Below are 24,080 nucleotides of genomic sequence, written 5' to 3'. Positions count from 1 at the left end.
TTCTCATCTCTTCCACCACTGTACCTCATGCACATCTCCCCCACAGCTGATCTCCCCCTCCTCATCTATTCAACCACTGTACCTCCTGCACATCTCCCCCACAGCTGGTCCCCCCCTTCTCATCTCTTCCACCACTGTACCTCATGCACATCTCCCCCACAGCTGATCTCCCCCTTCTTATCTATGCCAACACTGTACCTCCTGCACATCTCCCCCACAGCTGATCTCCCCCTTCTTATCTATTCCAACACTGTACCTCCTGCACATCTGCCCCACTGCTGTTTTAGTTTAAGAAAATGCAGTTAAAAATTACTTTATTATCATCATGTCTTACCATTGTGCCTTGGTGCATTGGGAGTACTCTGTAGTTGGCTACTCTGTGGTTGGCTACTCTGTGGTTGGCTACTCTGTGGTTGGCTTGAGGAAATACTGCTGCTGTTGCTGCTGAAAGACATTGAAGGTCCATCTTCTGATAAGTTTGATGCATCAGTGGAGAGTCCATCAACTGTTTCTGAAAATAAACATATGGTTAGATATTATATTTTAAATGGTAAGCAGAGCGATATCCTATGCCAAGTTTTTAAAAAAAAAAAACTTACCAAAGGGGTCTACCATAGATTCGAGAATTACAGTTGCAGAGTCCAGACCTCCCTCCCTGCCTTGGTTTGCTGGCCGATGACCGTAAATGGCGTCCATGGCGTCGTACCACCTCCAAGCAGTTGGACAGTTTCCACTACGGCTGTTGGCGTCCTTAATTTTTTTATATTGTGCTTTAAGCTTTTTAAGCTTTGCCCTACACTGGCCCGACGTCCGTTCAAATCCCTCGGCTGCCATCCGCTGAGAAATATCTTTATAGACCTTTTCATTTCTCACTGATCCATCAAGCTCACTCTGAATAACGCCATCGCCGATGATTGCTAAGAACGTAGATAGTTCCTCAGATAACCAGACCCTGCTGTTGTTTGCTGGCATCCTTCTCCTTTATATGGACTAATAAGGCGACGTGGTGATTGTTTGGCGCTTTGCTTTGACGTCAGCATTGATGTTTTCTGACCACCAATCAGTGGAAAGTACTGTGTGACGCCAGTAGCTCCGCCCTAACCGTACCGTTCCATTTTCTATGGACCCACATGAGAAGCAGGACCCTGAATGGTGCGGTACGGTTCGGTTTTATGGCACGCTTTCATAATGGAAACACCCAAAATAGCGTACCGTACCGAACCGTACCGAACCGATCCGCTCAGTGGAAACGTAGCATAAGAAACTGCCCTAACCAGGTCCATACCCTCCCGCTCAGTCAGGATAGTGTCTATTCTGGAGAGCGTCTTGTGCGTTTCCGTATAACAGGAGTACTCCCTAATATCAGGATGATGAAAACGCCAAACATCTCTGAACCCATGAGCAGACATCCACCCCGCGAGGGGGACTGGGGTGCCAAATGTTGCACCCAGCCTATCCAGAGCAGAGTCTGACACAGAGTTGAAATCACCCAAGATAAAGATCCTCCCCTCCGCTACCTCATATGTTGTCCATATCATGTCATCTAGATGAGCTAGCGAAAAGGGAGGAGGAACATACAAATTTACAAATGTTAGAAAACTATTCAGCACTTGTATGACCAGAATAACATACCTCCCCTTAGTGTCAGTCCGAACCGCATGTACGGATATGGGCAAAGCTTTGGTGACCAGGGTGGAGACCCCTCTTCCATAGGAGGAGTAGCTGGCATGGTAGGCCCCTGCAATATGAGCCCTTTTTAGAGAGCGGACCCTGGAGCCCTGGAGATGAGTCTCCTGAAGTAGAATTAGGTGTGGTTTATACTTTTTAATATAATCAAAGATCAAAGATTGTTTAAATTTTGAGTTGAGGCCTCTGACATTCCAGGCCAAAATCTTGAGACTCACCTCCATGGTAAAAAGACATGAGTTGGGGGACCACCTCTCCGGGACACAGCCACCCATAGAATCAGGGCTCCAGACCCCTCCCCCGACATACAGAGAGCAGAGTAGCAACAGTATCGTGGACTCACCCCAACACCCCCCACCCCCTCCCCGCACCCAGCCCCAACCTGCCAGGCACAGAGACATAATAGTTAACTGATTTCTTTTAAAAACAATTAAAAATAGATAATCAATCATATAATGTACCTTTAGTTTCTAGTTTCGTTTTTACATGCTGTTTCCTGCTTCTGTGATGTACAGAGCCACAGAGCCAATATAGTGATGGTTTGGAAAACAAAAGTGATAGGTGTTGAGGGGTTTTAGGCACACAGTAATCACACCTCCTTGATTAGTGACCACCGAGAGAAAGCTCCCAGTACTGTGGTTATCAGGAAACAGACAACCAGGAAGTGTGGAGATCAGAGAAGAATTACAGCAACTTGAGAGCAAAAACAAACAATGAGGACATGAAAACAGCACTGCATTAAAGTAAAGGAAGCTATTAAGATAAAAAGAAAAATCCTTTACAAACCCTTTAAGTCTTGTGTTCGGACTTTTTGGTTGCAGCTTTCTTTCATTTGTGATTTGCATCAATTACTTTGTTTATTCACATTGAGAGGTGGAGGGATAAGCGCAGGAATATTTATTTATTTATACAATGATCATTGCTGATGGATATACCCTGCGGCAGTGATCGTCCAAAAGACAAAGAAAACAGACTGGCTTGTTGAAATGAAGTTGTTTGATAAATCATCTTTAGTACAAATAGCCTGCCTATAGATGGATCAAAATTAGTCCGGATTCTACCGAGCCAAATTTTGATCTGTCTACGGCCAGCTATAGCTTTTTCCAGAACTGTTTGAGAGGTGGAGAAGGAGGTGATATGTTGCCTCCTCATCGCCTGATTCAGGGCCCATTCACACTAGAATGCAGTGCGGGAAAAGACACATTCCCGTGTGACTTCCCGCACCGCATTCCAATCACACTGCCCTTAACGTCACTCCAAATGCAGGACGCAAACGCAGTGTGTTTACCCACACCAGATCACATGGTACAAAAGTAGCATGCAGGGGGGTTGCCATGCATCTCAAAAATGTAGCCCACTTCAATCAGCAGAGGATCCATGAGCAGATCCCTTCCTGAATCAGAGCTGAACAGGACGGATGTTAGTTTTTTACATCTGTGCCCATTTCTGTTTGTGGGAGGAGACCCAGGAGGACCTGTGACAGCTCTATGGGCGGCTGGATGAAAACAGACTCCAGTGTATTTACTGTCTGGTTACATCAGGCTTTCTCCAATGTGTCACATTTAGGTCCAGATAAATGGAAGAGGACACAGTCCTTTTCTATTTTTTCCCCCCCAGACCTGGAAGAATTCAGAGCTAGGTAGGTGTAAACATTTCATTTACATCAGCTTGTCCATACGGCTGCATGGACCTTTCCGATCAGGTCCTCCTGAAAGATTGAGAAGAGGACCCCGAATGAACTGATGTGAAAGGACCCCTGTAGGTCACCAGAGTGCACTTATTTCTGCACTCCTATGACCTGTATTCAGCTGACAGCGGGCTAAAGTCTGCAGTCGGCTGATGTTAAAAAAATTGTTACTATGCAATTGCATGCCACAAACATTTTGGCGCAAGTCAATATATTGGCCCCACCCCATTATTTAACCAACAGGGATCAGGGATTGGTGGGGATGATAGACGGGGGGGGGGAGTTTTCCATTTTAGCCCCAGGCACTGGATTACCTTGTCCCAGCACTGGGCCGAAGGTAATCTGAATGAACTGAGAGGCTAGCTGGAGACAGTCCTTTTAAAAGATTGGGAGATGCAGTGTTTCCTGGGAATGGGAGGAGGAGTCTTCTCTCTCAGATGTTGTCTTGAAAGACTTCTGGAAAAGACGTTACTGGTGAGTGTAACTTGGGATTTCAGAATTTGCCTCCTATTGACTTCAATGGGGTTTGTATTTTACATCGCCAATGTTTGGATTTTTTAATGGATTTGCGAAAGGTGCCCACAAGTCAATCTCAAGCACCACTCCCCCCCATCACTATGCAGCACAATGCTCTAAATTAGAACAAAGAAATGAGATTCTCCTGCAAGAAATTGTAATAAACTGTCAATTTTACCAGCCAATGGGAATAATAGATTGTCCTCCATAAAATAGAATACAAATATTTAAACATGTATAATATTGTACATATTCCTTCTATAACATATATTTAATAATGAATGTACAAAATAGAAAGTAACTTTATTTAATCCTTTATATAGAATTCTGACTTTTTATTTTTTTCTGTATAGGTGGATTGATGAACTGAGTTTTTGGTCAGACTTGTCTTAAAAAATAAGTCAGATGAGAAACGAGCCATATGAGTGTCTTAAGTGACGGAAAGTTATTCTTGCAATTCAGTGGAGGATTCACGCAAGATTCAAGACATATCAGTGTTCTAAATGTTGTAAGTGTTTTGGATCCTCTTCAACATTGATCCATGCTCAGAGGACAACAAGAGAGAAGTAATTTCAGTGTTCTGGAAGTGAAAATGACTTTACAATAAAGTCCAACCCATGTATACATAAGAGGAGTCATTTCAGAAGATATTTCTCGTTTGGAATGTAATAAAGGTTTTACAATGGAGGCAAAACGTATCATACACCAGAAGGTTCACACTGGAGAGAAGCCGTATCAGTGTTCTGAATGTGACAAAGCATTTTCAACCAAGAACAAGCTTATCATACACGAGAGGATTCACACTGGAGAGAAACCGTTTCGGTGTTCTGAATGTGGCAAAACTTTTAAACAGAAGGGTGGCCTCCACACACACAAGATGATTCACACTGGAAAGAGGCCATATCAATGTTCAGAATGTGACAAAGCTTTTATACAGGAAGCTAATTTTATTACACACAAGATGACTCACACTGGAGAGAAGCCATATCAGTGTTCAGAATGTGACAAAGCTTTTACATCGAAGTCAAATCTTATCAGACACCAGAAGATTCACACTGGAGAGAAGTCATATCAGTGTTCAGAATGTGACAAAGCTTTTATAACAAAGAAAGGGCTTATCACACACCAGAGGGTTCACACTGGAGAGAAGCCTTATCAGTGTTCAGAATGTGACAAAGCTTTTATAACAAAGAAAGAGCTTATCACACACCAGAGGGTTCACACTGGAGAGAAGCCGTATCAGTGTTCTGAATGTAACAAAGCTTATAAAACAAAGTCAAACCTTATCATTCACCAGATGATTCATACGGGAAAGAAGCGGTATGAGTGTTCTGAATGTAAAAAAGCTTTCACAGAGAAGAGAGAACTTATAAGTCACCAGATGGTTCACACTGGAGAGAGGCCCTATGAGTGTTCTGAATGTGACAAAGCTTATACAGACAAGAAAGGGCTTAACAGACATCGGAAAATTCACATTGAAGAGAAGCCATATGAGTGTTCTGAATGTGACAAAGCTTTTACACAGAAGTCATGTCTCATCAGACACCGGAGAATTCACACTGGAGAGAAGCTGTATCAGTGTCCTGAATGTGATAAAGCTTTTACAGAGAGGCACACCCTTTTCCGACACACAAGGGTCCACACCAGAGAGAAGCCATATAAATGTTCTGAATGTGGCAAAGCTTTTGCATGTAAGTCATATCTTATCACACACCAGAAGATTCACACTGGAGAGAAGCTGTATCAGTGTTCAGAATGTGATAAAGCTTTTATAGTGAAGACAAGCCTTACCACACACCAGAGGGTTCACACTGGAGAGAAGCTGTATCAGTGTTCAGAATGTGATAAAGCTTTTACAGTGAAGTCAAACCTTATCATACACCAGAGGATTCACACTGGAGAGAAGCCATTTCAATGTTCTGAATGTGACAAAGCTTTTACGAATAATGCCGGGCTAATCAAACACCAGAGGATTCACACGCTTCAGCTGCAGTAAAGAAACTCTGGAAGAAGGGGGAGGAGCTAAGCTGCAATGAAAGACTTCAGGGTGTTTTATTAATTTCACAGCTCATGTCATCTCACAGATACTCAAAGTATATTGCTATTGTGAAATAATAAATAAAATAAGTGAGCAAACAAGAATGTGATGGATGGACACTTTAGTATTTATGTCTATCGGGTACAGCCTAGACTATTCTACATTTTGACAATTTTTTTGGGCGGGCAACAATGAACCTTATTCCTTATGATTCTCATCTGTACCTTTTTATGTGGCTTTGTCTGAACATGTAATGCATTTGTATGATTCGCTAACTGAGCTGTATTCTCAAGTGTTTTCCTAATTGCCTGATCCTGAGCCAATACATGACCAACACTGCCTCAGTACAGGGAGACTGGGTAGCAGTCAAGCGACATCTTGCCCAGACTCTGAAGCCTCAGTGGGAGAATCCTTTCCAGGTTCTGCTGACAATTGCTATACCTGCCAATCATGAGGGCTCCAACTAAGCCCATCTTATACATTTTATTCCTCCCTTCTCATGATCAAGGCCTCCTGTCCATCTTCCACCTCCTCTCATGGATGACAACTTTGCAGACAGGGACACTAACCATGCCAAAGTCTCCATTCCATGAGAAAGCAACTTTATCCCAGCTGGCTACTTGTGTTTTATTCAGTTCTGATGAAAGTCTATAGGATTCCATCAGGTGAAGATTGGATCTCCTTATTATCTAGTTTTCCTGTCCATCTATTGGTCACCTCCATAGACCAATCATACAGTACAGCTACAAGAATTCTGATCTCACAGAGAGTATATGGTCATATCCCTACAACTTCATCTGGGGGACTGAAATTTCCCTGATTGGGGTTCTCTTTAATGAGTGGAAAGATCTTTTATTTTTTGGTAGAATTTTTTTTTGTGAAAACATTTTTTTGACCCTAGAAGCATTGTGTGATGTTAAGTATAACTATGGGCAAAAACAATGATGACATAAATGGTGCAATCTGTCATTAACCATTTTATTCCCCGAGACTTTCTCCCCCTAAACCCACCGAGTCACAGAGCGTTTTCTTTTTTTCAATGTCTCAGTTCTGCACATTATGGCCCGGATTCACAAAGAGTTACGCCGGCGTATCAGTAGATACGCCGACGTAACTCAGAATCTAAGCCCGTCGTAAGTTTAAGTGTATGCTCAAACTGAGATACACTAAGGCCCCGTACACACGGCCAAGAAACTCGACGGGCAAAACACATCGTTTTGCTTGTCGAGTTCCTTGTTCGGCTGTCAGAAAACTCGTCGAGCCAAATTTTCCCATTGCCCAACGAGGAAATAGAGAACATGCTCTCTATTTGGCTCGACGAGTTTCCCGACGGGTTTCTCGGCGAAAAGTGTACACACAACCGTTTTTCTCGTCAGAATACGTCTCCCATCGAGTTTCTTGCTGGATTCTGCCGAGAAAACCGGTCATGTGTACAGGGCCTTAAACCTAGCTAAGATACGACGGCCTGTGCCGACGTATCTTAGGGTGCAGTTTTTATGCTAGTCGCTAGGTGGCGCTTCCGTTGATTTCGGCTTAGAATATGTAAATGACTAGATACGCCGATTCTCAAACGTACGCTTGCCCGTCGTAGTAAAGATACGCCGTTTCCGTAAGAGGTACGCCATGTAAAGATAAAGCTGCCCCCTAGGTGGCGTAGCCAATGTTAAGTATGGCCGTCGTTCCCGCGTTGAAATTTGAAAATTGTACGTCGTTTGCGTAAGTCGTCCGTGAATAGGGCTGGACGTAATTTACGTTCACGTCAAAACCAATACGTCCTTGCGGCGTACTTTGGAGCAATGCACACTGGGATATGTCCACGGACGGCACATGCGCCGTTCGTAAAAAACGTCAATCACGTCGGGTCAAAAATCATTAACATAAAACACGCCCCCCTCATCCTCATTTAAATTAGGCGCGCTTACGCCGGTCCCATTTACGCTACGCCGCCGTAAGTTAGGAGGCAATTGCTTTGTGAATACAGCACTTGCCTCTCTAACTTACGGCGGCGTAGCGTAAATACGATACGCTACGCCGCCGTAAAAATGCGCAGATCTACCTGAATCCAGCTATATATCTTTAGAATTTGTAGTCTACCCAAATGTATTATAGATCAACAGATTTTCTGGGCTTTACCCACCTGAGCTCCGGAAGGTTTTACCCCTTTTGTGTCCAGGGCATTTTCAGCACTGCGTTATTTTAACTGGCAATTCTCTGTCATGCAACGCTTTACTCCACTGAAATTTATATGATTTGTTTCATACAAATAGAGCTTTCTTTTGGTGTTATTTGGTCACCACTGTTTATATATATAATGAAAAAAAAACATTTTGAAAAAAAAACAACAATATTTTTTACTTTTGATTATCTAAAAATAAAATAAGAATAAAAGAACCACATTTCTTCATATATTTTGGTCAACATGTATTCTTCTAAACAAAAAACAAAAACAAAATTCCAATAAGTACTGTATATATTCTGATGTACTGTTGGCCTATTTCATTTTTTGGGACCCCTAAAAAGCCAGGACAGTACAAATACCTCCCAAATGACCACTTTTTAGAAAGTAGACAGTCTGAGGTATTTTTCGTAAGAGGCATGGTGAGTTTTTTGAAGTTGTAATTTTTCTTCACAATTTTTTGGAAAATTAAGATTTTTTTTTTCACAATTTTGTTTTTACATCCTGTCACCGGTGCAGTACAGCGTCATCATATGACTGGTGTGGCAGTGATCAGGGGCACTAACAAGTGACAGTATTAAATAAATAAATATTTTGGCCGTATGCTTGCCTTTACTTGACTATGTCTCGCCTTTTTCTATTTTACAATAAAGCTCTTTTGAAAACAAAAAATAAATAAATATAATTACATTTTTTAAAATATTTTAAATAATATTTTTTTTACCTTTTTCCCACATTCTTTCATCAGAGTAGTTTAGTGACACTGTACTACTCTGAGGGAGGGGGGTGGGGATTTGATCAGGGATTTTCTTTTCTTTTTTGACACTTTAGTTTGCTGCTGCAGTGATGGCCACTGTAAGGCCTCGTACAGACGGACGGACTGTTCGCTGAAAACGGTCCGCCGGACCGTTTTCAGCGGACATGTCCGCCCGGAGATTTCTGTCTGATGGTTGTACACACCATCAGACAGAAATCCGCGCGTACACGATACCTGGTGACGAGGCCGCGACGATGATGCGGCGACGTGCGCGGCCCTGGAAGTTCAATGCTTCCACGCATGCGTCGAAGTGATTTGACGCATGCGAGGGATGGCGGCCGATCAGACATGTCCGGTGAGTCTGTACAGACGACCGAACATGTCCGATGGACAGGCTTCCAGCGGACATGTTTCTTAGCATGCTAAGAAACATTTGTCCGCTGCAAAACGGTTGGCTGGACAAATGTCCGCTGGAAACCTGTCCGGTCGGCCATACACACAACCGAACATGTCTGCTGAAACTGCTCCGCTGACCAGTTTCAGCAGACATGTTCGGTCGTGTGTACGGGGCCTAACAGAAATGTCTTGCGCTGTCATGAATGGGTTACATGCATAACTATTGTGTGCTAGACATGTGCATTTATTTTTGTACGAATGCAATTTCGTCCACATTTCTGATATTTTCACATTCGTTTAAACAAACAATAGCGAATGCGCAGAATCCGAAATCCAAAAGATCCAACATAAAAAATGCTTTATATTCGTTTTGTTGCGACAACAGTTGGATATAGATAGAAGATTCGACATGACGGTGACAATAGAGATCTGTGTCTATCAAACCTGCGGCTGAATGTGTCTAACCTTAACTCTATTCATAGTCCAAGATTATTCTACATAGAGAGGAAAGATTCGACTCAGAGAGAAAACAGTGGATATAGAGAGAAAAGATTCAACGTAGAGCGAAAATATTTGACATTATAGAGACATGAAGATTTGACGAAGCAGCTAAAAACATACGATTGCCTCCAGCGGACATTTATGGTCAAATTTTATGGTCAAATGCTCCGCCCATAGGCTATGGAAGAATTCTAATGATGGTTGACTAGTAATAATAATTAATAAATATAATTATTACTAGTGTCATATAACATTATAATTCTACTATAGCTTGTGGGCGGAACATTCGACTGGAAATGTAAGATTGCGGCGTCGTACAGTTTAGATGCTTCGTCAAATCTTCTTAGAACATCCGACAGACACCATAAGCCTTTAATGACAGATTCCACCTTAATTCATTCGGATTTTTGGATGAATGCATTTTTTAACAAAACAAAATGAATAAAAAAGTATTTCGGAAGTAACTAAATAATTGTATTTTTTGGACAAAAACGAAATTCTGAAACAGAATATTTCAGTGTGCACGTGTCTATTGTGTGCTGAGATTGGCCCACAGTTATCACGTGGTACAGGGTGCAGTGAGTTTTCCCAGGTACCATGTGAAAGCTGTGGGCCAATCACAGCATCACTGCAGAAATAACAGCTGTTAGGAATAGAATTGCTTCATAGCAGCTTTGTTGACATTGTGATCTTGTGATCACATAGCGATGGATCCCACATGACCCCCGGGCCTATCAAAGTGGATGGTTACTGGCAGCTGAAATATGCTTTGTCTTGCGGACACATCGGCTGCTGTATCGGCGACCTGAATGCACCAGGGAACACGCCAGTGTGAATGTGCTAAGCGATGCAGGATACAGGCGATACTTAGCCTATAGGTGTTTCCCACCCCCAGTATATGTACTTCAGGAGGTCGGCAGCTGGTCCCTTTAATAGGAAATTTAGATATATATGTTTTTTTCCTGGGTTTTTCTTGGGAATACATTAAAAAATATTTGTTTTTTCAGTAATTAATTACAAAGCAGTGTTTACATAATTTGTGCACCCCCATATATTATTTTTAATCAGATCATTTTTAGTGAAACAAGTTTTTAAACTTTACACAGTAAGAAAGTTGCACAGTAATAGACGTTGTGCAGTGTACAATCACGATAGGAGAGAATGTAAATGAGCACAGGATTGGAAAATCATCGTCACTCAATTTACAATAGTAGAGCTTTCTATCAGCAGCATATAGTACTTTTTCCTGATGGGCAAAAAAGAGATCCTGCTCTCTTTTTTTTTTTCGGCAGTTATCCCGTCAGAAAAACTCCGATGGAGCATACACACGGCCGGGATTTACCGGCCAAAAGCTTTCAGCTCGGTTTTCCCGTTGGAAAAAATGGTCGTGTGTACAAGGCTTTTTAGTTTCTGCTATAAAATCTTTCTTCATAAATTTAGGCCAAAATATATTCTGCTGCATTTATTTACTCAAAAAAACAAATCAGTGTCTATTATGTATTCTGTGTGAGAGTTATCGAGTCTACAGACTATGGTGAGTATATATGAAATGTAACATCCCCGATCTTCTGATTGTCCATCTCATTTTATTGAGGTTCTAAAATTCCAGGACATTACAAATATCACCGAAATGGAAAGTAGACAGTCCAAGCTCTTCAGTAAGAAGTATGATGAGTTTATTTGAAGTTGTAATCTTTTGCCACAATTTTTGGGAAATGAAGAAAGTAAATAAAATGTAATTTTATTAAACAAGGTTGTCACTTTACCAAATTATTTCCCACACACGGCACAGGAATCCTTACAATTACACCCCAAAATACATTCTTCTCCTCCCCCTGAGTACGGGGATACCACATGTGTGAAATGTTTTTCCCGCTTAGATGCATAGAGAGGCCCAAAATCCAAGGAGCACCTTTGGCATCTTCAAAGTGCGTAGATTTTGCATCTACTATCCTGACTACTTAGGGGCCCGGATTCAGAAAGGAGTTACGTTGGCGTATCTCCAGATACGCCGTCGTAACTCTGAGTGCGGGCTGTCGCATCTCGGCACCTGATTCATAGAATCAGATATGCCTCAATGTTGCCTAGATACGAGCGGTGTAAGTCTCCTACGCCGTCGTATCTTAGGGTGCAATATTTAAGCTGACCACTAGGGGCGCTTCCCAAGACTTCCGCGTCAAATATGCAAATTAGGTAGATACGCCGATTCAGAAATGTACGTCCGCCTGGCGCATTTTTTAACGTCGTTTACCTAAGGCTTTTTCCGGCGTAAAGTTACCCCTGCTCTATGAGGCGTAGCCAATGTTAAGTATGGACGTCGGGCCAGCATTGAATTTTGTGTCGTTTACGTCGTTTGCGTAAGTCGTTCGCGAATAGGGCTTTGCGTAAGTTACATTTGACTATTTGAGGAGTAATTTGGAGCATGCGCACTGGGATACGTTCACGGACGGCGCATGCGCCGTTCGTTAGAAACGTCATTTACGTGGGGTCACACTTAATTAACATAAAACACGCCCACATCTTCCATATTTGAATTAGGCGGGCTTACGCCGGCCCTTATACACTACGCCGCCGTAACTTCGGGCGCATAATCTTTCTGAATACCATACTCGCCTCTCAAAGTTATGGCGGTGTAGCGTATAGGAGATACGCTACGCCCGCCTAAAGATACACAATTGTGTCTGAATCCGGGCCATCATGTTTATTGAGGTCCTGGAGTGTCCGGACAGGAGCAACATATAGAAAATGCCAACTTTTACAAAGAAGACCCCTCACTGTAATAAATAGAGACACGACGATCACATTTTTGGGAAATTGAGGAAAACAAAGTAAAAATGTAGAGTATTTGGTTTACACACCGCTGTCATATAATAATATATTTCTACAACAAGTTTTGTAGCGTTATTGGTGATACACAGGAACAACTGTCCAAATATAGTCCAGATGTATATTAGATTAGGCGGTAGCCTTAGGCCTCGCACTCACAGGGGCCTCGCGGCTGCCTAATTTGCATTACTAAACAGCCGTCTCTGATGCAGGTGAATCTCCTGAGCTGAAGCGGGTGAGAAGTATGTTGTGTGCCACTTGTGCCCAGGGGGCGGACTTACAATTCATTCCTGTCCCTGATGGTGTTTTACGAACACACTGTCTGTGCCGACCATGCGGTATCTCCGCCTTTCCACTGCCTTCTCAGCCAATGAGAGTGGCACTGTAACCCGCCCCCTTTCTCAGCCCGACACATTTGACTGTTAGAGGAGGAGGAGCCAGAAACGGAGGGTGGCAGGGAGAGGACCTAATGCTGAATGTAAGCTCGCTGGATGCATGTAGCGGGGCTTGTTAGGAGGTGGGGCATTTAGCTGTTGCCCCCCTCCTTCTGCATGAATGCTCAGAGCAGATCTCTTGCCTGACACCCGCCCATGCTCAGAGCAGATCTCTTGCCTGACACCCGCCCATGCTCAGAGCAGATCTCTTGCCTGACACCCGCCCATGCTCAGAGCAGATCTCTTGCCTGACACCCGCCCATGCTCAGAGCAGATCTCTTGCCTGACACCCGCCCATGCTCAGAGCAGATCTCTTGCCTGATACCCGCCCATGCTCAGAGCAGATCTCTTGCCTGACACCCGCCCATGCTCAGAGCAGATCTCTTGCCTGACACCCGCCCATGCTCAGAGCAGATCTCTTGCCTGATACCCGCCCATGCTCAGAGCAGATCTCTTGCCTGACACCCGCCCATGCTCAGAGCAGATCTCTTGCCTGACACCCGCCCATGCTCAGAGCAGATCTCTTGCCTGATACCCGCCCATGCTCAGAGCAGATCTCTTGCCTGACACCCGCCCATGCTCAGAGCAGATCTCTTGCCTGACACCCGCCCATGCTCAGAGCAGATCTCTTGCCTGACACCCGCCCATGCTCAGGTCAGGAAGAGAGAGCGGCTGAGAGGAGAGAAAGAAGAGGCGTGTCTCATGAAGGTGAGGGAGATCCCCTGACACAGGAACGTCATGCCCGGCTTCCATTGCTTCTCATTCTGTCCTCTATTCTCCTAGCTGTGCCTGCCAATGGAAATGGCATTTCTGTGACTGTGTGCTGTGAGGAATGCCGTGTCTCCTGGGTGATGGGTCCGGGGGCGTGTCTCCAGGGTGATGGGTCCGGGGGGCGTGTCTCCTGGTTGATGGGTCCTGGGGGCGTGTCTTCTGGGTGATAGGTCCGGGGGGCGTGTCTTCTGGGTGATGGGTCCGGGGGGCGTGTCTCCTGGGTGATGGGTCCGGGGGGCGTGTCTCCTGGTTGATGGGTCCTGGGGGCGTGTCTTCTGGGTGATGGGTCCGGAGGGAGTGTCTCCTGGGTGATGGGTCCGGGGGGCGTGTCTCCTGGGTGATGGGTCCGGGGGGCGTGTCTCCTGGGTGATGGGTCCGGGGGGCGTGTCTCCTGGGTGATGGGTTTGGGGGGCATGTCTTCTGGGTGATAAGTCCGGGGGGCGTGTCTCCTGGGTGATGGGTCCAGGGGCGTGTCTTCTGGGTGATGGATCCGGGGGCGTGTCTCCTGGGTGATGGGTCCGGGGGCGTGTCTCCTGGGTGATGGGTTCGGGGGGCGTGTCTCCTGGGTGATGGGTCCGGGGGTGTGTCTCCTGGGTGATGGGTGCAGGGGCGTGTCTTCTGGGTGATGGGTCCGGGGGGCGTGTCTTCTGGGTGATGGGTGCGGGGGCGTGTCTTCTGGGTGATGGGTCCGGGGTAGTCACCTTTTCTTCAAGTCAAAACCGAACATTTTAGCCACGCACAGTCCACAGAGTCCCCCTTTACACCAGAGTCCACAGAGTTCCCCTTTACACCAGAGTCCACAGAGTCCCCCTTTACATCAGAGTCCCCTTTACATCAGAGTCCACAGAGTTACCCTTCTACATCAGAGTCCACAGAGTCCCCCTTTACATCAGAGTCCACAGAGTTACCCTTTTACATCAGAGTCCACAGAGTTACCCTTTTACATCAGAGTCCACAGAGTCACCCTTTACATCAGAGTCCACAGAGTCCCCTTTACATCAGAGTCCACAGAGTTCCCCTTTACATCAGAGTCCACAGAGTCCCCCTTTACATCAGAGTCCACAGAGTCCCCCTTTACATCAGAGTCCACAGAGTTACCCTTCTACATAAGAGTCCACAGAGTCCCCCTTTACATCAGAGTCCACAGAGTCTCCCTTTACATCAGAGTCCACAGTTTCCCTTTTACATCAGAGTCCACAGAGTTACCCTTTTACATCAGAGTCCACAGAGTTACCCTTTTACATCAGAGTCCACAGAGTCTCCCTTTACATCAGAGTCCACAGTTTTCCTTTTACATCTGAACTCACAGAGTTCCCTTTACACTGTAAGGGGGAACTCTGCAGATTCTGATGTAAGGGTGAACTCAGTGGACTCTAACATAAAGGATACTGTCAGGAAGATCCTGACAGTAACAGGCATTCCAGGCTCACTGGCGCACGATCGTGGGCACCAACAGGAACGTGCGCGTGCTCCTGTTGGCGCCAGGCGGGCTATTTATACCTGCCTGTCACATGCAAACTTGCTGTCTGCTCTACAGCGTTCTGTGTGCTTTGACCTGACCTGAGACCTCAGCCTGTGAATACCCGGCTATCTGAGTTTAGAGGTATCTTAATATAGCGCGGTCTTACCCCGAAGGGTCCCAACGCGCATAGCAGAGTTCCTGGGAAAGGAGGACCCAGGAACCAAAAACAGCACAGAGCGGCAGAAAGAGGGAAAAGAGAGGCTACGCAGGAAACGCTTGCGTGAAAAGCCAAGACTTCAGTAACCCGCAGAAGATCGGGATAGTAGGGACCATCCACCTGCAGCTGACCTCCGGCCTGCCTGACTACTCTTCTGCCTGTTCCTCTGGTTCTTCTGCTGCCCGCTTGATATCCGGCCCGGCCTGCCTGACTACTCTTCTGCCTGTTCCTCTGGTTCTTCTGCTGCCCGCTTGATATCCGGCCCGGCCTGCCTGACTACTCTTCTGCCTGTTCCTCTGGTTCTTCTGCTGCCCGCTTGATATCCGGCCCGGCCTGCCTGACTACTCTTCTGCCTGTTCCTCTGGTTCTTCTGCTGCCCCCTTGATATCCGGCCCGGCCTGCCTGACTACTCTTCTGCCTGTTCCTCTGGTTCTTCTGCTGCCCGCTTGATATCCGACCCGGCCTGCCTGACTACTCTTAGTGTGTTCCAGTCTGTTCCTGGTTCCAGTCTGGTGCTCCTGTTCCAGTCTGCTAACCTGTCAGCTGTTCCTGTTCCTGGTTCCAGTCCAATACTTATATTCCGGCATGCCCTCCTGTACCTGTTTCCTGCAAGGGATTCCTGAACTTCAAGACTGACTTCCTCCGCTGTTGATCCTGCCAGGCACTCGTACCACTCCTCACTCCTGTGCCTCCTGTTACTTTACCAGAGGTCGTGAGTAGGAGCCGTAAGGGAGGCCTCCCTCTGCAATTCGGGCTCAAACCACTAGGTATGTTACAGATGCTCTGGGAACCCTGATGTAACGGGGAACACTGATCACCCTGATGTACGGAGAGGACTCTGATGTAAGGGGGAACACTGATCACCCTGATGTACGGAGAGGACTCTGATGTAAGGGGGAACACTGAGCACTCTGATGTACGGAGAGGACTCTGATGTAAGGGGGAACACTGAGCACTCTGATGTACGGAGAGGACTCTGATGTAAGGGGGAACACTGAGCACTCTGATGTACGGAGAGGACTCTGATGTAAGGGGGAACACTGAGCACTCTGATGTACAGAGAGGACTCTGATGTAAGGGGGAACACTGAGAACTCTGAGGTATGGAGAGGACTCTGATGTAAGGGGGAACACGGAGAACTCTGATGTACGGAGAGGACTCTGATGTAAGGGGGGAACACTGAGCACTCTGATGTACGGAGAGGACTCTGATGTAAGGGGGAACACTGAGCACTCTTATGTACGGAGAGGACTCTGATGTAAGGGGGAACACTGAACACTCCGATGTACGGAGAGGACTCTGATGTAAGGGGGAACACTGAGAACTCTGAGGTATGGAGAGGACTCTGATGGAAGGGGGAACACTGTGGCCTCTGGTGTAAAGGGGAACTCTGATGTAAGGGGGAACACTGTGGCCTCTGGTGTAAAGGGGAACTCTGATGTAAGGGGTGCTCTGAGAGCCCTGATTTACTTTAGAGTACTCACTCAGAGGCAGAAGAGAGAAGGGGGGAGATTTCAGTCACAGACGGGATGGATGGTGAGCTCACTCACCCCTTGGCAGTCAGCACCTCTCATTCAGATGTATCTATATTGCTGGACTTCAAATTTCCTGCCAGCACTTCCTGTTTCTGAGGAGTTTGGGCAAACACAGAGTTGTAGATGCGGGAGGAAGAGGTGTAGGTCGAGCTCTCTCTCCTCTCCCGTCTGTGTGTGTGGGGAGGAGGGGACTGTTAGTGCTGGCTTTGGGCAAACACAGAGTTGTAGATGCGGGAGGAAGAGGTGTAGGTCGAGCTCTCTCTCCTCTCCCGTCTGTGTGTGTGTGGGGGGGGGGCGGGACTGTTAGTGCTGGCTTTGGGCAGACACAGAGGGGTAGATGCGGGAGGAAGAGGTGTATGTCGAGCTCTCTCTCCTCTCCTGTCTGTGTGTGGGTGAGGGGCGGGACTGTTAGTGCTGGCTTTGGGCAGACACAGAGTTGTAGATGCGGGAGGAAGAGGTGTAGGTCGAGCTCTCTCTCCTCTCCCGTCTGTGTGTGTGTGGGGGGGGCGGGACTATTAGTGCTGGCTTTGGGCAGACACAGAGGGGTAGATGCGGGAGGAAGAGGTGTAGGTCGAGCTCTCTCTCTTCTCCCTCTGTGTGTGTGGGGGGAGGGGACTGTTAGTGCTGGCTTTGGGCAGACACAGAGTTGTAGATGCGGGAGGAAGAGGTGTAGGTCAAGCTCTCTCTCCCGTCTGGTTGTTGGTGGGGGGGGGGGGGGGACTGTTAGTGCTGGCTTTGGGCAGACACAGAGGGGTAGATGCGGGAGGAAGAGGTGTAGGTCGAGCTCTCTCTCCTCTCCCGTCTGTGTGTGTGGGGAGGAGGGGACTGTTAGTGCTGGCTTTGGGCAAACACAGAGTTGTAGAAGCGGGAGGAAGAGGTGTAGGTCGAGCTCTCTCTCCTCTCCCGTCTGTGTGTGTGGGGAGGGGGGACTGTTAGTGCTGGCTTTGGGCAGACACAGAGGGGGGGTGCGGGAGGAAGAGGTGTAGGTCGAGCTCTCTCTCCTCTCCCATCTGTGTGTGGGGGGGCGGGACTGTTAGTGCTGGCTTTGGGCAGACACAGAGGGGTAGATGCAGGAGGAAGAGGTGTAGGTCGAGCTCTCTCTCCTCTCCCGTCTGTGTGTGGGGGAGGGGCGGGACTGTTAGTGCTGGCTTTGGGAAGACACAGAGGGGTAGATGCGGGAGGAAGAGGTGTAGGTCGAGCTCTCTCTCCCGTCTGTGTGTGTGTGGGGGGGGGGCGGGACTGTTAGTGCTGGCTTTGGGCAGACACAGAGGGGGGGATGCGGGAGGAAGAGGTGTAGGTCGAGCTCTCTCTCCTCTCCCGTCTGTGTGTGGGGGGGCGGGACTGTTAGTGCTGGCTTTGGGCAGACACAGAGGGGGGATGCGGGAGGAAGAGGTGTAGGTCGAGCTCTCTCTCCTCTCCCGTCTGTGTGTGTGGGGGGAGGGGACTGTTAGTGCTGGCTTTGGGCAGACACAGAGGGGTAGATGCGGGAGGAAGAGGTGTATGTCGAGCTCTCTCTCCTCTCCCGTCTGTGTGTGTGTGGGGGGGGGGCGGGACTGTTAGTGCTGGCTTTGGGCAGACACAGAGGGGTAGATGCGGGAGGAAGAGGTGTAGGTCGAGCTCTCTCTCCTCTCCCGTCTGTGTGTGGGGGGGGCGGGGCTGTTAGTGCTGGCTTTGGGCAGACACAGAGGGGGATGCGGGAGGAAGAGGTGTAGGTCGAGCTCTCTCTCCTCTCCCGTCTGTGTGTGGGGGGGGCGGGACTGTTAGTGCTGGCTTTGGGCAGACACAGAGTGGTAGATGTGGGAGGAAGAGGTGTAGGTCGAGCTCTCTCTCCTCTCCCGTCTGTGTGTGTGTGTGGGGAGAAGGGGACTGTTAGTGCTGGCTTTGGGCAGACACAGAGGGGTAGATGCGGGAGGAAGAGGTGTAGGTCGAGCTCTCTCTCCTCTCCCGTCTGTGTGTGTGGGGGGAGGGGGGACTGTTAGTGCTGGCTTTGGGAAGACACAGAGGGGTAGATGCGGGAGGAAGAGGTGTATGTCGAGCTCTCTCTCCTCTCCCGTCTGTGTGTGGGGGAGGGGCGGGACTGTTAGTGCTGGCTTTGGGAAGACACAGAGTAGTAGATGCGGGAGGAAGAGGTGTAGGTCGAGCTTTCTCTCCTCTCCCGTCTGTGTGTGGGGGGGAGGGGACTGTTAGTGCTGGCTTTGGGCAGACACAGAGGGGTGGATGCGGGAGGAAGAGGTGTAGGTCGAGCTCTCTCTCCTCTCCCGTCTGTGTGTGTGGGGGGGAGAGACTGTTAGTGCTGGCTTTGGGCAGACACAGAGGGGGGGGATGCGGGAGGAAGAGGTGTAGGTCAAGCTCTCTCTCCTCTCCCGTCTGTGTGTGTGTGTGGGGGGGGTGGGTGCTGGCTTTGGGCAGACACAGAGGGGTAGATGTGGGAGGAAGAGGTGTAGGTCGAGCTCTCTCTCCTCTCCCGTCTGTGTGTGGGGAGGGGGGACTGTTAGTGCTGGCTTTGGGCAGACACAGAGGGGTAGATGCGGGAGGAAGAGGTGTAGGTCGAGCTCTCTCTCCTCTCCCGTCTGTGTGTGGGGAGGGGGGACTGTTAGTGCTGGCTTTGGGCAGACACAGAGGGGTAGATGCGGGAGGAAGAGGTGTAGGTCGAGCTCTCTCTCCTCTCCCGTCTGTGTGTGGGGAGGAGGGGACTGTTAGTGCTGGCTTTGGGCAGACACAGAGGGGTAGATGCGGGAGGAAGAGGTGTAGGTCGAGCTCTCTCTCCTCTCCCGTCTGTGTGTGTGGGGAGGGGGGATTGTTAGTACTGGCTTTGGGCAGACACAGAGGGGGGATGCGGGAGGAAGAGGTGTAGGTCGAGCTCTCTCTCCTCTCCCGTCTGTGTGTGTGTGGGGGAGGGGACTGTTAGTGCTGGCTTTGGGCAGACACAGAGGGGGGATGCGGGAGGAAGAGGTGTAGGTCGAGCTCTCTCTCCTCTCCCGTCTGTGTGTGTGTGTGGGGGGGAGGGGACTGTTAGTGCTGGCTTTGGGCAGACACAGAGGGGTGGATGCGGGAGGAAGAGGTGTAGGTCGAGCTCTCTCTCCTCTCCCGTCTGTGTGTGTGGGGGGGAGAGACTGTTAGTGCTGGCTTTGGGCAGACACAGAGGGGGGGGGATGCGGGAGGAAGAGGTGTAGGTCAAGCTCTCTCTCCTCTCCCGTCTGTGTGTGTGGGGGGAGGGGGGACTGTTAGTGCTGGCTTTGGGCAGACACAGAGGGGTAGATGTGGGAGGAAGAGGTGTAGGTCGAGCTCTCTCTCCTCTCCCGTCTGTGTGTGGGGAGGGGGGACTGTTAGTGCTGGCTTTGGGCAGACACAGAGGGGTAGATGCGGGAGGAAGAGGTGTAGGTCGAGCTCTCTCTCCTCTCCCGTCTGTGTGTGGGGAGGGGGGACTGTTAGTGCTGGCTTTGGGCAGACACAGAGGGGTAGATGCGGGAGGAAGAGGTGTAGGTCGAGCTCTCTCTCCTCTCCCGTCTGTGTGTGTGTGGGGGGGAGGAGGGGACTGTTAGTGCTGGCTTTGGGCAGACACAGAGGGGTAGATGCGGGAGGAAGAGGTGTAGGTCGAGCTCTCTCTCCTCTCCCGTCTGTGTGTGGGGGGAGGGGACTGTTAGTGCTGGCTTTGGGCAGACACAGAGTTTTAGATGCGGGAGGAAGAGGTGTAGGTCGAGCTCTCTCTCCTCTCCCGTCTGTGTGTGTGTGGGGGGGGCGGGACTATTAGTGCTGGCTTTGGGCAGACACAGAGGGGTAGATGCGGGAGGAAGAGGTGTATGTCGAGCTCTCTCTCCTCTCCCGTCTGTGTGTGGGGGGGAGGGACTGTTAGTGCTGGCTTTGGGCAGACACAGAGGGGTAGATGCGGGAGGAAGAGGTGTATGTCGAGCTCTCTCTCCTCTCCCGTCTGTGTGTGGGGGGGAGGGACTGTTAGTGCTGGCTTTGGGCAGACACAGAGGGGTAGATGCGGGAGGAAGAGGTGTAGGTCGAGCTCTCTCTCCCGTCTGTGTGTGTGTGTGGGAGGGCGGGACTGTTAGTGCTGGCTTTGGGCAGACACAGAGGGGTAGATGTGGGAGGAAGAGGTGTAGGTCGAGCTCTCTCTCCTCTCCCGTCTGTGTGTGGGGGAGGGGGGAGGGGACTGTTAGTGCTGGCTTTGGGCAGACACAGAGGGGTAGATATGGGAGCAAGAGGTGTAGGTCGAGCTCTCTCTCCTCTCCCGTCTGTGTGTGGGAGGGCGGGACTGTTAGTGCTGGCTTTGGGCAGACACAGAGGGGGGGATGCGGGAGGAAGAGGTGTAGGTCGAGCTCTCTCTCCTCTCCCGTCTGTGTGTGGGGAGGGGGGACTGTTAGTGCTGGCTTTGGGCAGACACAGAGGGGTAGATGTGGGAGGAAGAGGTGTAGGTCGAGCTCTCTCTCCTCTCCCGTCTGTGTGTGGGGGGAGGGGATTGTTAGTACTGGCTTTGGGCAGACACAGAGGGGGGGATGCGGGAGGAAGAGGTGTAGGTCGAGCTCTCTCTCCCGTCTGTGTGTGGGGGGGAGGGGATTGTTAGTGCTGGCTTTGGGCAGACACAGAGGAGGGGATGCAGGAGGAAGAGGTGTAGGTCGAGCTCTCTCTCCTCTCCCGTCTGTGTGTGGGGGGAGGGGCTGGCGGGACTGTTAGTGCTGGCTTTGGGCAGTGTGAAAGAGTGTAACAGACACTCTCAGCTTAGGTGACTGCAGCCAGCATCCCTGCTGGGAAGCCATAGTTGGGTCTGAATAATGTGTCCGGGTCTCAGGCAGTCTGAAACCCGGACACGTGATTCCAAACCCGAACTGTCTGGGTGAATCCCGGACAGGTGGCAACCCTAGATGGGTCTGTGTAGGAGGTCCGGGAGAAAGAACCTTGCTTGAGTTATGGATGTCAATGTTGGTGTGCGGATTACAGTGGCTACTAATACTCCCTGGGCTGAGTACAGGGGGGGGGGCTCTGCTTGTAGGGTCCATCAGCCTGGGCTGAGTACAGGGGGGAGGGGCTCTGCTTGTAGGGTCCATCAGCCTGGGCTGAGTACAGGGGGGAGGGGCTCTGCTTGTAGGGTCCATCAGCCTGGGCTGAGTACAGGGGGGGGAGGGGCTCTGCTTGTAGGGTCCATCAGCCTGGGCTGAGTACAGGGGGGAGGGGCTCTGCTTGTAGGGTCCATCAGCCAGCACAAAGCACAGCATTCCACTGAGCAGCTGCAATACAACATAACAAGTCTATCTGATGACTAAACTGTGACTTGTGGATACACAGAGATATATCCCTCACCTTTGCTGTGATGTTCAGTGATATACTGGTGGGGGATGGGGTCAGTGTGATTACATACACTTTATTGCAGAGCATTAAAAAATGTCTAATGTCCCAAAAAAATGGAAGATCCCGCAGATCCTCTGCAGGAGAAAGGTCAGTGGCGGCAGCATTCACCAATGAGGAGTGGCCGCCACTGACCTTTCTCTTGCAGAGGATCTGCGGGATCTTCCATTTTTCTGGACTACTATATTAGGGTCCTGTTTGGATCCCATGTATAGGATTACTGCTTGGCAATGTTGTTTATTGGCCGGGTGCACAGCCAAGATTATTCACAGAGGTCTCTTTGTCTGACCAATGAATCGGATGTGCAACACGATATTCTCTCTAGAAATACACCGGACATTTTAGAGATTCCACATAATCAGCTCTTTATATTCTGGACGGATGCCATCCTGCTTCGCTCCACGGCCGCCAATACGCTCATCTGTTTTGCTTGCCTCTTTTTTATCCCGTTCTGGGATACAATTTTCCTTTCACACCACTTTAGGGTCCTGTGGATATTCTCCAATCCTCCCTTCTTCTTTTTCCCGCTGCGGACTTCCATGCATGCGTGTCTATATTACAGTATACAAACATACAGTGATTTCTCCCTGAAGAAGGCGTTTCGCCTCCGTAACGTGTAGGAATCCTTCATTGTATGATGTGTATGCCCATGTGGATTTTCATGTATTGCATATTCCATAGGCATGTGCAAAAGGGAAAAAAATAGTTTTGTTTTGTTTTAATTCGTTATTCAATTAATTTCGTTAAGTTAGATTCATTACATGTGTTAAATTTGTTTTCGGAATTTGTTCGTTTTCGACCGAATTTCGAAAAATCCGGTCGGATTCAAAAATATTTCTACCGGATTCGAAAACAAATTCTATTCGACTCAAATTTGAAAACAATTCGATTCGAAAACAAATTCGAATGAAAATTGAAAGCAAATTTGAATCAAAATCTAAAAAATATAAATCGATTTCTAAAAAAGAATACAATAAAATAGAATATAAAATAATAAAACAATAGAATGAAAATCAAAGAATAGTAAAGAGCAGAATGGAAATTAATAGAATGTAATCAAATACAATAGAATATGACCTGGTGGCTGCTTCTATGTATCTTCCATTTTCTGAAATTCGAAATTCATATAGAATGAACTCAAATTATAATAGAAAAATATTAGAAGAGTAGAATAATAATATATATATTTTTTTTCTGCTCTATTCTAATGTTTTTCTATTCGAATTTGAGTTCATTCTATATGAATTTCGAATTTCAGAAAATGGAAGATAGAAGAAGCCGCCAGGTCATATTCTATTGTATTTGATTCCATTCTATTAAATTCCATTCTGTTCTTCACTATTCTTTGATTTTCATTCTTCTTCATTGTTTTATTATTTTATATTCTATTTTATTGTATTCTTTTTTAGAAATCGATTTATATTTTTTAGATTTTGGTTCAAATTTGCTTTCAATTTTCATTCGAATTTGTTTTCGAATCGAATTGTTTTCGAATTCGAGTCGAATAGAATTTGTTTTCGAATTCGATCGAATTTTGTCCACGGGTTTTCGATTCGAAAACGTTCGTTCGGATTTGGTTAAATTCGTTATATTACAATACGGGAGTTCGTATGCATCCGAATGTCCGAATAATGAAAAATGTATCCGAATTTTGATTTGGAACGAAACGAAATGCACATGCCTAATATTCCATTGTTATATGGCTGAACATTTTATATGATACATACAT

The 24,080-nt window shown here is 47.9% G+C and overlaps 1 protein-coding gene and 1 pseudogene across 1 annotated transcript in view; both read left to right on the top strand.

The window, feature by feature from the left end:
- The window catches only part of LOC120921546 (zinc finger protein 605-like), a 40,939-nt gene extending 33,917 nt beyond the window's left edge, over window positions 1–7,022 (top strand). Inside the window, exon 2 of the mRNA XM_040334046.1 lies at window positions 4,243–7,022. Within this exon, the coding sequence (XP_040189980.1) occupies window positions 4,572–5,885 (1,314 nt within the window). The 5' untranslated portion in view covers window positions 4,243–4,571 and the 3' untranslated portion in view covers window positions 5,886–7,022. The remainder of the gene's footprint in view (window positions 1–4,242) is intronic.
- LOC120921551 overlaps window positions 1–24,080 on the top strand; it is a 183,166-nt pseudogene that overhangs the window by 82,437 nt on the left and 76,649 nt on the right.

This window comes from Rana temporaria, assembly GCF_905171775.1.
Source record: "Rana temporaria chromosome 2 unlocalized genomic scaffold, aRanTem1.1 chr2c, whole genome shotgun sequence".
Classification (NCBI taxonomy): domain Eukaryota; kingdom Metazoa; phylum Chordata; class Amphibia; order Anura; family Ranidae; genus Rana; species Rana temporaria.
This window is presented reverse-complemented; position numbering and strand designations above follow the sequence as displayed.